Source organism: Micromys minutus (genome assembly GCF_963924665.1).
Source record: "Micromys minutus genome assembly, chromosome: 18".
Taxonomy (NCBI): Eukaryota; Metazoa; Chordata; class Mammalia; order Rodentia; family Muridae; genus Micromys; species Micromys minutus.
This window is the reverse complement of record NC_137953.1, coordinates 26,732,617-26,747,225: the sequence shown is the minus strand read 5'-3', so window position 1 is coordinate 26,747,225 and position 14,609 is coordinate 26,732,617. Positions and strand designations below refer to the sequence as shown.

The window sequence follows — 14,609 nt, the reverse complement described above, 5'->3', positions numbered from 1 at the left end:
TTGGCTGGCGGTGCTGTCCCTCAGGCACCTTCCCAGCCAATGGCACTGCAAAAATGTAGTGGTTCTGCGTGCTGTTGGACTCCGGGCTCTAGTTGTGCCCTTCGGACAATCCTAGAGCCGGCACTTTAGAAGTTCTCCCAGCTCAGTAAGTCAGCTGGATGCAGGCGAACATCCTCAGGGATGGGGTAAGCCTAGTTTCTGTGAAGTACTCCAACTAGGGACAGGAAAGACCAGACAACGGGAAGCACTCTTCTCCAAGATGACACAGAGGCTCAGAACTATGGTTCCTAATTTAGAACATAAAGTCTAAGGACCTAATGGGATGCTTTAAGGTTCACAAAGCACATTCTGGTGCAATATTCTCACTAACTTAATGTGGTTATTTCCCCCATTTAGACAGTGTCTTAGAGTTTCATTCTTGGGTTAAAACATCATGACCAATAGCAACTTGGGGGGGGGGGGGCGGTAGGTTTTTACCTATTACAGTTCTCTATCATAGTCCGTTATCCAGAGAAGTCAGAGCAGGAACTCAAAGCAGCAGCAACCAGGAAGCAAGAACTGATGCAGATAGAGAGGCCATAGAGGAATGCTGCTCACTGGTTTGCTCAGCCTGCTTTTTATGTCACCTAGGATACCTGACCATGGATGGTACCACTGTCAGTGGGCTGGACCCTTCCACATCAATAATTAAGAAAATGCACTAGAGACTTGCCGACAGGCAAACCTTATGGTTCTGAGCTCCTCTGTCCAAATTACTCTAGATTATTGTGTCAAGTTGCAAAAAATTAGCTCGGACCAAGGTTTCAAAAAAAAAAAAAAAAAAAAAAAAAATTTAGTCTAGAAGTTCTGCTTAAGTGCACTTGGCCGAAAAGAGCTTGCACTCCATCTTAAGATTTGAGCTGATTTCATTCTACAAACTTTGCTGTCAATGAATGACTGCTAATAATTCCTCACTTACGTGACTTTGGTGGGAAGTAAATAATGGCTAAGGATGTCTTTCTTAAAAAAAAAAGAAAAGAAAGAAGAGAGACGGGGAGACAGAGAGACAGAGACACAGAGATAAATAACATTTGTGTTTAACAATTATACAGTTTTAAGTTCCTATTTCTGAATGGCTGCCCTAATTTCAGATGTAGTCCATTGCAGCAGACTGAGAAGAAACTAGAAATCACCAAAAGAGGAACTCTAGATTAAAACAACAAAACAACAACAAAACACAAAACAACCAAAACAGGGCATTAAACAAGGTTCACGGTTCAGGCAAATAACCAGTTTGGTTACATATAATTTACTAAACCTGCCGCCCTTACATTAAGGGGGTGATACACTTTAGCCCTTCAGAGCATAGTTCTGTAACACTAATATTCGGGTTAAATTATGCTGCTTCTCAACATTCACCTTCCATTAACCTGACACTTTCTTGAATAAAATTCCTGACAACAGTGCATTTTCATACTTTCGTGTACACAGAAATTCCCCTCGGGGAGCTTGTGAAAGTGCCGATGATGGTGATTTTTGATCCAAAAGGTCTGGAACCCGGGCGAGATTGTATTTCTAACAGAACCTCAGGTGAAGTCAATGCCAGCGGTCCGAAGACCAAGCTTCCAGTCAAGAGGCCCCACAGTTTGAACAGCGCCTTAAACAGAAGTGCATCCGAAAACGCACTACAGAGTGGCCTCATCCGAGGATTCTGGGTCTCAGCCCGGATCGCTCTCCACAGACAAGCTTGAAACTAAAAGCTGGACCCCCGGTAGCCTAGAGGGCAGGGGTGACCCGCCACCCGCGTGCGCTCCCGAGCCCCGCCCGCCAGCCAGTCCCTCTGCGCCGCGGCCAAACCCCGGCGTGGATTTGGGAGCGTGCGCGCGGCGCAGTGGGCATGCGCGAGCGCGCCGGGGCGGGCGCTGTGGGCTCAGTGGCCGCAGGAAGGCGCCCGCGACCGCTGCCTCAGGGGCCGCGCCTCCCTCGCCTCTCTGGCGGCCGCTCTGCCGCGTCCACACCGACTGCGCCAGGCGCAGGCGCAGCTCCCGGACCCGAAGCTGGTGCTCCCAGGCTGTCGCGGCGACCCCGCCCCCGGGCCCAGGATGTGAGGCCGGCCCGGCGTCCCCGCTGCGGGCCGGGGCGGTGAGGGGCCCGCGGGCGCCATGGAGGGCGTGCTGTACAAGTGGACCAACTACCTGAGCGGTGAGTGCCGGCCTCCGTGTGTGCCGTGCGCCTGGCGGCGCCCTCCGCCGGCTCGCGGCCAGGACCGAGATTGGGGTACCGGGTGAAGTCTGCAGCCCGGGTCCGCCTCGGGGTCCACCCCAATCTCGCGAATTTGGGGCGGGGGGCGGCCTTGCTTGGGCCGCAGCCCAGCTGCAGGGTGCGGAGTGCCAGCAACTCCCTGGATTCCAGAGTGTCCACGCACTCTCCCTTCGGCACCTTCAGGGTCATCCCCCTGCAGACTGAGGTAGTGGAACTCTGGCTCCGCACGCAGCCCTAAGCCCTGATGTACGCTGGCAATCAGCTTTTCTCTCCAAATATTTCTTTTGTTTCAGAACTCTGTCATAAAATGAATGCAGATATTAGCAACCGTGTCCTAGTCTTGCCTGGCACAATGGCTTAAAATAGCACCCTACCTCCTTTTTAGCTCTTGGAAGCACTTTCCAACTATCTAGAAGTTAGAGCTATTCTTCAGCTGTGAAGATGATTCTCAGTGAGCGTTGTTTTCATCCGAGCAGCCAGTATTTAATAAATTCTATGCTATATGAACCGTGCTGGGGGCGTTTTAAAGTTAAACTTTTTATTATGGGAAATGGGTTAACATTTCACGGGTCAGTGGGAATGCAGAAGCTAGGTTGAGGTTCCCCCATCCTTTGATGGGGCAGGTCTGGAGTAAGGACAGATGAATGTGGCTTGACAAGAGCTGGCAGAGTAACTTGGAGGAAGTCATGGCACAGTACAGGCGGAAGTACACCTGCCAGCATGTACCTGGTATCTCTTTCCGGGTGGTGTAGTAGTTAGCACAGTTACTTCTTTTTCCTTTAATCTCTACCAAGGGCGTGGTGGGAAGGGTTTTCCTTAAGGAGACCTGGCCTTCCCTTCAAGGGTCTTCAGTGATGGCAGCAGAGAGATTAGTTTAGATAGGAAGAACTCAAAGCTGTACTGCAGTTGATTGCTAGAAGCTGATTAGCGTGTAGTTTAAGAGAAGGCATTGCCAGGCCATTCTGTCGTCCTAAACACTGAGAGGTAAGTATGTATCTTAATTGTAAACCCTGGAATCAACTTTACCCCTTGTGGACATCTCCCTACTCCTACCCGCTGTACACACACAAAACTTTCTTCTCCTGGCCCACCTTAATTCCTTTCTTCTTTTCCCTCCCCTTTCTGTATGGAATGTTTTGGTAGTAAAATACTCTCTCCTCATCTTCTGTATTCTTCATTGTAACAGCTTTTTTTCTAGCTGTCTTTGGGCGTCTTTGTTCTCTCTTGCCTGTGTTATCTGTTTTAATGGTAAGAGTCTACTCTTCCTTAAGGAAGAGCTATAGTTGAGTGGCTTCTGGTCGAAGCCCTAAAGATGGGCATTGGAGCCTTTGCTGCTTTTGCTCTGGCTTGCATGCCACTTACTCTTCAGGGAAGGCTGTCACACCACTGACTACTCTTCTGGAAATGCTTAGAATCGAGGGCCAGCGCAGTGCCTTTCGTTAGACATGGTCTTACTTTGGAAGAGAATGGTGCTAGTTTAGGAAGATCACATGGGTCCCTGTTCCCTCTGCTCCTCTTTGCTGGTTGGTCTCCCACCAGCTGCTGTTGGAGAGTGGCTGATGAACTTAGGTGGAAACATTACTTCTTTTCTTCTGAAGCTTCTGCTTTTAAGATAGTATTTTATTAGTTCTTTGAGAATGTCACACAGCTCATTTTACTCATGTTCATTCCTCTTCCCATACCCACCCTCTTTACCCTCACTCCCCACCCAAATTGAGGTCCTCCTGTTCCTGCTCTTCTTCTCCATCTCCCCTAGTCAATGTTGTTCAGATACTCTTGAGTGGGGGGGGGGCTGCTAAAGATCACACCATTAAAGAGAACTGACACCCCCTCTCCCACCAGCTATCAGATTTCAGTAGTTCCTCAGCCAGTGCTGGGTTTTCATACCTCCCTCCCCCCTCGATGCTGGGATTCTGTCTGGCTTGAGCTTGCACAAGTCTTAAGCAGGTTGTCATAATCACTGAGTGCATGTTTGCAACTGTGTTGTTGTGTCCAGAAAACACTTGTTTCCTTGATTTTTTTTTTTTTTACCATCTCTGGATCTTACAGTCTTTTCACTTACTCTTCCACTAAGATCCCAGAGCCTTAGGAAGAGGGGGTGATGCTTGTTCCATTTTGGACTGAGCACTCCATGGTCTCTTACATATTGGCTAGTTGAGGGTCTGTGTTAATGGCTATCTACAGTGATGAGAGACTTCCCTGATAAGCAACACATGGGTCTGTTAGTTATGACGATGGCTACAGAAGTTGATTAAATGCTATAGCCCTGAATTTGGACTTACCACCTATGTAACCACATACTCTTGGCTCTGTTAACAGCACCAGGAATGGCTTCCATTTCATTGAGCGGCCATTAGGTCCAGTCAGAAAGTGGTTAGTTATGCCCACAACACTCAAGCCACTGATGTACCAGGGAGGGTTATCATTGTAGCCTGTAGGGATCACAACCGAGTGATACTGATGAAGGCTTCCCACTGCTGGTGTGCTCGGTAACTCCAGTGCTAGGAACGCTAGCCAGTAGGGTTGAGGTGAGTACCCGTTTGGTTACCCTGTGCTTTATGACTCCAATGTATGCTGTATGGAGGTTATTTCAAAACTTTTTTTTTTTTTGCTTATAGTTTACATATAGTTACTTTAAGATACATATCCCTGTTCAGGGTTTCTTTCCTTCTGATTTTTTTCTCCACAAAGAGCTTATAACCAATTACTTTTACGTAACTTGTGTATTTATGCTTATGAAAAGCTTAATAAATTCTAGTTGTCTTGCACACAGTGTGGTGTTGTGCACCTTTAATCCCAGCACTTGGGAAGCAGGTGAATATTTTAGAGTTCTGAAGCCAAGCCAAGTCTGCTTGATGAGTTCTAGGAGAGCCAGAACTACACAGTGAAACTTTACCACAGACAAGCTAACAAAACTGCTGTGTCAAGTTTGAGTGGAAAACTTCAGTATATCTGTTCACCCTTTGAGTATTTGGGGCATGTTTTTGTTGTTGTTTTGTTTTGTTTTTTAAGGTATAACCTGGGCCTAGTATTGCTGGGCACATGCTTTTACCACCTGCAAACCATGATGATATTTTTGTTTGCATAGGCACTATGCTAGGAACAGGGCAAATGATGCTGAACAGGCCAACAGCTCTCCTGGCCGCTTGTGCCTATGGTCTAGCCAGTAAGAAAGATTGGATACGTAGTTGGAAGCGATTCCAAATGTGTGTAGTGGGTTTGGAGGCAGCTTAGAGACCCAGGAGGTTAGCCTGGGTTGTTGGAGGAAGGCTACTTTAGTAAATAGAGCCAGAAGGTTGAGTCCTGTGGGCCAAGGCAGGGCACAGAAGGAGGCAGTGTGGAAGAATTAGTGTTAAGAGTGCTTGTGTGAGGGATTTAAACAGGATAGGGACCTGGAGTTCTTAAAGAGGAAGGGCCATCTGACTTGAGGCAACAAATATGTCAGGGTGTTTGAGAAGCCTTACCAGGGCCTGTGTAAGTGGTGTGTAGTGTAGTTGTGTGTGTGTGTGTGTGTGTGTGTGTGTGTAATTTAAATGAGCTACTCTGTTTTCAGCATACAACATTTCCTAGTTATAGGTCTGGGATTGTAGCTCAGTGGAAGAGCTTGCCTACCATGCAAAACAGATCCAGATCCAGGCATTTCGTTTTTGTCAGGCATGTGCCTGTAATCCTAGTATGAGGGTTGCCGAGGCATTATAGGCCAGCCTGGACTGCCTAGTAAGACCTTCTTTCTTTACACGTCTCAAAACACGTTTACTGTATTTTGAGAAACATTGTGGTTATTTTATGGGTATCTATTACTGAAAGTTTCTCAGATCCTAAGAAAAGCATCTAAATTTATAGCCTGAGTGTAATCCAAGGAGGCAGGAACAAAGGAGAAGAAAGGCCCCTTTCACTCAGTTACCAGGCTTCTTCAGTACTTCTTGTGCTTCTTCAATGGGAAATGAAAGAAAAATGAAAAGCTTTGGGGCCATCTTGCTCTTTGAAGTACAGAATAGTGAACACTCAGTGATTTGTTGTTGAAATTTCTTTCCAGATGTTAAAAAATTCGGGATGTTTAAAAGGAACTGAACAATATGCATTGTGACATGCACAGTGTACAGGTGTTAGGCACCATTTTCTCATTATTAATGGCTTTCAAAACCTAAAATACAGTCAGTGTCATCTGTGCAGGGCTGTTGGACAGGGTTGGCAGGAGCGGGACGTGGGCAGCAGCCTTATCACTGCCAGTGCCAGTCACTTGGCCATTTTTAAAAAATTTAGTGTCTCCCCCAATAAAAGGAATCTGATTTCCCAATTTAACTTTAAGAATACTACTTAAAAGCACATCGTCACTTTATGGTGTGTTTACCACCATTGTGAACAGTTTGCATTTAGACCTAATAGCAATGTTGAGAAGCCTTTATCATCTCCACTTTTGAGATTGAGATGAAGACACTGAATCACAGCATTGGACTGGGCTTAAGGTCACACAGTTAATAGATGGCTCCAGAGTCATTTCTCCATTACATAACACTGTCAAAGGTCCCTCCTGCTTGATCATTATATAATGCTAGCTGATTCATAATGTACCTATATTTGAAGCATGTTTGACCTAGAATACAGGTCTATTTGAGAGGAGGAGCCAGGGAGGAGTTGAGTGAGGGGAGCTTTGAGTACTGAATACTTGGTGTATGTTGAGCTACAGAAAGTTCTCCGGCTATGCTTTACACTTTGCAGACAGGAGCACCGGTGCCTCAAGCCCTGACCAGCTGTAAGCTTTTGCAGCAAGTTGGGTACAAACACAATCATGGCACTGCACTCCAGGAACAACAGAATCTTTCATCATGCTGGCAAGGTGACTGCCAGTGCGGCAGAGGCACTGTGACATTCCTCCAGGTGCTAGAAATGTCTCTCACTCTGTATGCTGTGTAATTGCCCAGAGGATATCTGGAACGTGGTGACAGGGGTGGGGGGGGGCCGTGGGAAAGGGGGGGCTGGGGGGTCATGGTCTTGTTCATGTTTTCTATTGTTGTAATTGTAACATCCTATTGAAATAATAACTCAGATACGCTTCCTTGTAAAGTTTATAGGTTAGTAACTTGTGTGTGTATACACACAGAGTGCAGCCATTACTACCAGCAGTTTTAGAGCATTTTTACAATCCTGTCTCCTCCTGTCCTTAGCAACCTACATTTTACTTGTATAGATTTGTCTGGTCTATTTTCTATGTCAGTTATTTTCTTTTGTTATTGACAGAATAGCTGATGCCAAGAACTAAAAGGAAGAGGATTTATTCTGGGTCATAGGTCAGGGAGCACAGTCCATCATGCTCAGGAAAGCACAGCAGCGTGAGCAGCCTGGCTCTGGCATCAGAAGTATGGAGCAGAAAGCTCGGACCACAAGTGGAGGTGCCTCCTAATCCTCAAGCCTCACCTCTGCCAGCTAGGTCCCATCCAGAAAGTTCCACAACCTCCAAGAACAGTGCTAACAGCTGGACTCTGACTGTTCAAACAAATCACATGATTTTAGCATATTTTTGTTTCAGCTTATTCATGTTGTAGTATGTATTGATACATTTCTTATTGCTAGATAATACTTCATGTATGTGTTTTGCATATCTGTTCTTCACTAGATGGACATTGGGATTGTTGTGTCTAGGGACTCTTATGAATAGTGTTGTAGTGAACATTTGTATGCAAGTTTTTCTGTATAGATGTCTTATTTCTCCTGATGTATATGTCTAGAAGTGGATTCGTACAATAATTCTTTTAACAGTTTTGAAGCTGCCAGATTGTTTTCTAGTCTCTACACCCCTTTACATTCTCACTAGCAATCAAGGTTCGGTTTCTTTACATCCTAACTAATGCTTGTTACTTTATTTCATGTTACAGCTAACCCTACTTCACCTGAGTTGTTATATGGTTCTGACTTATGCGTCCCTAACTATAGTATAGCTAAGTTATACTATAACTATAGTTGATCATCTTCTTATTTGCTTATAAGCCATTGAGAAATGTCTATTTACATTGTTAATTAGCTTTCTTTTTATGGAGTTGGTTTTCTGTTTTTTATTTTTGATTTGCTTTTGGAGAAAACGCTTTTTTGTGTGTAGCCTTGACTGTCCTGGAACTCACTGTGTAGACCAGGCTGGCCTCAAACTCAGAGTTCCTCTTGCCCCTTTCTCCCAAGTGCTGGGATTAAATGCATTCTCTGTCCCTGCCCAGCTATCCTTATTGAGTTGTAATGTTCTTTAATGTAGATTCCAATTTATTATCAGATGTATGACTTTAAGTATTTATTCTGTGAGTTGTCTTTTCATTTTCTTAAGGGTGTCATTGATAGCACAAAAGTTTTAAATATTCATATAGTTTAATTTATCAGGTATTTTCTTTTGTATACTTCTAATACCATAACCATTAATATCAACTGTTGCCTAACCTCAGGCCATCAAGATACAGATGTATTTTTTTTTTATGTAGTTTTTGCTCCTCACTTAGATCTCTGGTTCATTTTGAGTTGACTTTCATGTCTGAAGTGAGGTGCAGTACAACTTCATCTCTTTCCCATGTAGATAACTAATGATTAACTTTTATATGCACAATTTTGGGTTCAGTGACAGGGTGTGTTGTTCAGTTCTTGCTATTGTGGTGAAATTCATGTGATAATTAACTTATAAAGAGATGACTTGTAATATTGGAGGTTGTAGTCTGTGATCTGTTGGTCCTGTTGTTTAGGCCTGGAGTGAGGTAGCCCATCATGGGACACGTATGTGGAAAAGCAGAACACTTACTTCATGGCTAGGAAACAAAACAGTTCATTTTTAGGGTCCCACAGTCCTCTAAAGGGACATTCCCCTGTCCTAGAGACTTCCCAGCAGACCACACCTCTAAAGGTTTGCACAGTTCCCCAGTAGTGCCTTGCTCCTTCCTCCAGCCATATGATTGGGACAACAAAATAAGCAGAAGAGTATGGCTAGTCGATGTTAGGTGTGGTCTCCGTCAGAGTGCCACCCGCTCTCCTCCTGCTGTGTGATGTGGTTGGGTATGTTGGAAGTGATCTAGAGTCTTAGATCTGTGAACTGAAGAAGCCTGGGGATCATTGTTCTCAGGCTGCATTCTTGGTGCTTAATTATTGCCACTTCCTGTTACCATCACTTTTGTTTTGTTTAGACTAGGCAAAAGTCAGCCAAATTCCATTAGAACTAGATTTAAGACAACAACAAAACAAGCTATGTGTACAAAATAGAAGAAAAAAGACAAGCAAGGTGCATCTAAATGCTACAGTGCCTGGATGTTTTCTTTGATCCTGTGTCAGGCTTGCAGAGTATGTGGCAGTACCCAAAAAGTTGGAGAAATGCAAACTGTATGGAGAATACTGCTACAGAGAACTAATTTTTTTCAGTATTCTATCATATCACAGGAAGCAGAATATTTGCTTGAAAATGCACTTCATTTCCTCCAGCTAGAAATGTTCTAAGACAAGAAGCTGTCTTTATTTTTAAATATCAGAGAAAATATTTCATAAATCTTAATGCCATCACTCCCCTTTCATTTATTCATCTGAGAAAACCCTATTGAGATTGAACTTCTTATCCATCGGACCTTTTGAAAGTGCTGAGGCCACTGTTTGAAGCTGAGCAGGGTCTCTGTGCTTAAGAGACTATAGTCTGATGGAGGATCTTATCAGTCATGAAAATTTACTCCCACTTGAGTTTGGATTTGAACATACAGGTTTTCAAGTGGTTGCCCTGAGGCTGTGACTTCAAATGGTGTGGAGGATCACATTGCATATAGCTGTTTCTAGAGGAGGCTAAATGTTACCTTTTACTCTGGTGTCTTTACTGAGATTTTAATAACAATACTGGTTTACCTCTTACAGGCTGAACTGTTGGTATTTGGGGCCATGGAGTTGGCATTGCAAGCAACTTGGTCCTTTGCTCTGTTGGCCTATGTTCACTTATTATATAGAGATCAGCTCTTTCTTCTACCTTCTTCCTCCTCCTCAGTAACTGACTGACCTGGTACAAGAGCCCAAGGCTTTGCTAACCACTTCCTGTGTAGGGCTCTGCTAGAGATGTTTAAGTATAGATGGTCTCTGGGGAAATCTGGTATGACTGAGACTAGATATGGCAATCTTTTAGGCTGTGGAAGTCAGGATTACTTGAGATCAGTAAATGCTTTGCTTCAGTTTAAAATTATTCTTAATTCATTTATATAATAAACAATGCATGTCTTTATCACTGTTCTGTTGCTATGAAAATATACCATGACCAAATTATCGCTTATGAAACAAAGCATTAATTGGGGGGTTCCAGAGGATCACTCTGTTATGGTAGATGAGCATGTGTGGGAGCATGGCAGAGTATATGGCACTAGTGCATTGGCTGAGAGCTACATCCTGATCTCTAGGCAGCAGACAGAAAGAAACACTGGACCTAGTGTCAGTTTTTTGAAACCTCCAATCCCACCACCCCTTGTGACACATTTCCTCCAACTAGACCACACCTCTATCCTTCTCAAATAGTTCCACTCTTTGGTGACTATGCATTCAAATATACGCACCTATGGGAGCCAGTCTTGTTCAAACCACTACAATGCTGTGTAACATGGATTAAAATAACATAGAAATTATAGTTGTTATGGTAAAAGTTAATTTTTGGCATACTACTTCAGAAAGTTTGTCAATTCTGTATAAATTTTAATTTTATTTTCTAAACATTGGTCACTTGGTCTTACATAATCTGGGGAAAAGCTGAATTTTCTGTTGCTCTCCAGGTGGACAAAGATTTACATGTCAGTTTTGAAAGCTTGCCACCACTGCTGGAAAACATTCAAACTCACGAAAAAGTTTTGTGGGGACAGCTAAAGCTAGAGTTAGTTAAAGGCTCAGGAAGTTAGTTAAGGGGCTCTGTTGCCCTCCTATTCTGGCCCATTCATTGTCATTGAGCTTTCCTTTATTGATCAAAAAGTACATTTCCTTTCCTTTTTTCCTACTTTCAGTTTAATTTTTCAAGTAATGGATTTAAATAATGCACTTTCCTGCTCCCACCCCACATTTCTTGTGAATTAAAAAAAATCACAATGAATTGTTTCTGGTTTCTGATTCTTCTTGCTAATGTTGATGTTATAAATACTTGGTTCCCAGTAACACCTTAATTGTCAGGTGTTTTTAAGGAACGTTGATGACTTGATGATAGGCAGAGTGACTGATGTGCTCAAGCACCCAGATTCTAAAACTACATGGGAGTCCCAACTCTGTACAGCGTTATATAATTGAATGTCAAGGGTAATAATAAAAGTAAAAGGGTTTTTACCCACAGTGACCAGAAAGCAATTCAGAATCAGATGTGTTGTATGGCAGAACTTCATTCTAGCTTCATTTCTGAACACACGTGTACTTTGCACCATGCATGTTGACATGCCACGTGCTGCCTACAAATGCTGCTTCAAACATCTTGACCTACATTTAAAACCACTGCACTCCAGAAATTGGAGTGTTTCTTCTAGGCATACCAAGTTTTCTGTTCTTTGAAAATATAGTAGGTAGTTGCTTAGGGAGGCAAAATCAACACTCCTTGGGAACATGACTGGTACTAGGTTTCCCAGGCCTCAGTGGTGGCCCCACACCTGTGCACATGTGGGAAGCACTATTTGGACTCTGCTGTTATCAGTAACAACAGTGAAACACAGAGGACATGAGTTAGGAAGGATGATAGGAACACTAAGGGGGTTGGAAGGGGTAATGGGTATGACCAGAATACAGTTTATGAATAGATGAGGATTTCAAAGAGTAAATAAAACATTAGAAATATACAGTGGCTTGATTTGTTACCTACTGCCATTCCTCAGTCTGTACATATCAAATTAGTACTATCTTTGTATTATGTTAATTTTTTACTTTTATATTTTATTGAGCGGCTATGGGTGTTTGCCTGCATATATGTCTGTGCACCTCATACATGCCTGGTGCCTAGAGGAGGGGTTGGAAGAGGGTGTCAGATCCTATAGGACTGGAGTTACAAATGGTTATGAGCATCCATGTGAGTGCCAAGAATTAAACTCAGGTCCTTGGAAGAGCAGAGCTTTCAACATACCTACACTGGAAATGAAAACAAAACTACAGCAGCTGTTCAAGTGCCGTGACCACCCACCACAGCCACAGTTCTCTACCTTGCCGGGTGACGTCAAAAGAATCATTCTGTATTACTAACTAGAAAGATGTGGAGATCCTCAAATATGAGAAAATTAAGTCATATAGTTCAAAATAATGTAAGCCTCAAGGAACTCCCCAGTTAAGCTGGAAGCTACTTTCAAGTTAAAATGAAAACACTTCAGTGGTGAACAGGTGCGATGATTTGAAATGAGAATGGCCCCTAGGCTAATATATCTTCATGCTTAGTCCCCAGTTGGTGAACCAGTTAGGAAGGGGTAGAAGGTGTGGCCTTGTTGGAGGAGGCTTGAGGTTTCAAAAGGCCATGCTAGGTCCAATGTCTCTCCCTTTTCTCTGCTGATCTGCCTGTGGATTTGATGTAAGCTCTCAGTTCATGCCTGCCTGCCTCCTTGCTCCCTGCCATGATGATAATATATTAAATCCTGAAGCTGTAAGCAAGCCCCAATTAAATGCTTCCTTTTATGAGTTCCCTTCATGATAGTTTCTTCACAACAATAACATAAGGAAGAATTGACCACAAAGAACAGCCCATAGGAGCCTGGGAAGGGGGCAGAATGTTTGTCCCTTGACTGTTGTGCATTGGTTGACATTTGGAATTGTTTCCCAAAGAATACATTTTACTTGATATAGAATTTAAGGTATTTCAGATGCTTGTTTAATGAGGTGCCACCTTCTTCCACGTGGTCTGGATGAACTGCTTGTCATATGCTGTGCAGTGTGGTTGTTCCACACATTACACGGGTGACTCACATGTTTTTTTTTAAATTTGATTCTTTAAGAACTAAAAAAAAATTAGAAATTTTTTAAATTTTAAATTTTTTAAAGTGGTGATTCTGTTAGAATATTTAAAAAGAAATTTTAGTGCAAAATTAAGATGAGCGATATAAATTTATATCTAAAATAAGTGCACAGTCTGAAGAACATTATAGTCATTAAAAAATATATATAGTTTAATATTAATTGAATTGAAAAGTTTTTAGGCTAAAGATAAAGCCCATTTTAGCCAGGCTTGGTGGGTACTAAGGAAGGCAAGGCAGGAGGGATTTTGAGGCTAGTCTGGCCAGTCCAACAAGTTCCTGTGTCCTAGAAAGGGTGAATGCTGCAAATAGTTGTTGATGGTTATGTGCAGAAGAGCACCTGCTGTGTGAGGATGGGCCAGCAGGCTGTAGTTGGACATGATGATATGTAGGACTTTAACAACCTGTTGTTTAGTTCTTTGTTGTCATTATGTAGCCCTAGCTGGCTTGGAACTCATGATGTAGAGCTTGAACTGAAAGGAGGCCTGCCTCAGCCTCCCAAATGCTCCAAGCAAACATCCTTCAGGTCAAAGAAAACAAGATAGTCTCTGGTACTTTCTGTCTTTCTCTGGACCTAGAGTAAGTTCCTAGATTGGTCATTGTGCTGGTTGTTTATTCTGCAACTCAGTGAGGATGGAGCATGTAAAACTCAGGTCTGTATCAAATATACATACTTGCCCTGAAGCTGGTCAGCTCCATCGAAAGGAAGTATGGATGAAGTATGGAGAAGAGTTTGTAGCAATAGAAATATACAGGGTGAATGATGAATTTCTAAGAAATGTCACATATACTTTCTGCAGTGACATAATCCAGAATTATACAAAACACATAAAAGAGCCATTTATTGTTTTCCCCCTGAATACCATCTCTGGTAATAACTGAGGGTAGAGTTTCTTGATCATCTTTCCATATGTAGAGTTTGCAAACATGTTCCCTCCTTGACAGAGGAGCAAAAGGGGGCTTGGGTTGGACTAGAAGATGAGTCAATTGTCAGGCTAAGGAGCAGGAATGGTACAGACCTGTAGTTTCCACATCTTTTGTTACCCTTGAGTATCTCTCTCATTGCCATACTGTCTACAGAATATCTTGAAACATGAAGTAGTTCAATCCTCTCTTCATCATCTGCTATTCTCTTGTCATCTTTGCTGAGCTGTAGCTCAGCTTGTCAGTATTGGGCATTAAAAAGAACAGTGTGTCCAACACTAATCAGACTCTCCACCACAGCATTGAGTTCATCTAATGGGGATTGGGCTTCTTAATGTGTGTTTTTAGAGGGGAGTACTCTCAGCAATTTAAGATGCCTGTAAATAAAACTAGCTTAGTATATTCTTTTTTAATTTTAAGATACCTGTAATTTTTTTTTGTTTTTTGGTTTTTTTTTTTTTTTTTTTTTTTTTTTTTTTTTTTTTTTTTTTTGGT

The 14,609-nt window shown here is 42.8% G+C and overlaps 1 protein-coding gene across 1 annotated transcript in view; it reads left to right on the top strand.

Annotated features, from left to right (window-relative positions):
- Positions 1-2,070: 2,070 nt before the first annotated feature.
- The window catches only part of PLEKHA8 (pleckstrin homology domain containing A8), a gene marked incomplete at its 3' end in the record, with an annotated part of 41,650 nt that continues 29,111 nt past the window's right edge, over positions 2,071-14,609 (top strand). The window contains exon 1 of the mRNA XM_080932620.1: positions 2,071-2,181. Coding sequence (XP_080788746.1) covers positions 2,142-2,181 — 40 coding nt within the window. The 5' untranslated portion in view covers positions 2,071-2,141. The remainder of the gene's footprint in view (positions 2,182-14,609) is intronic.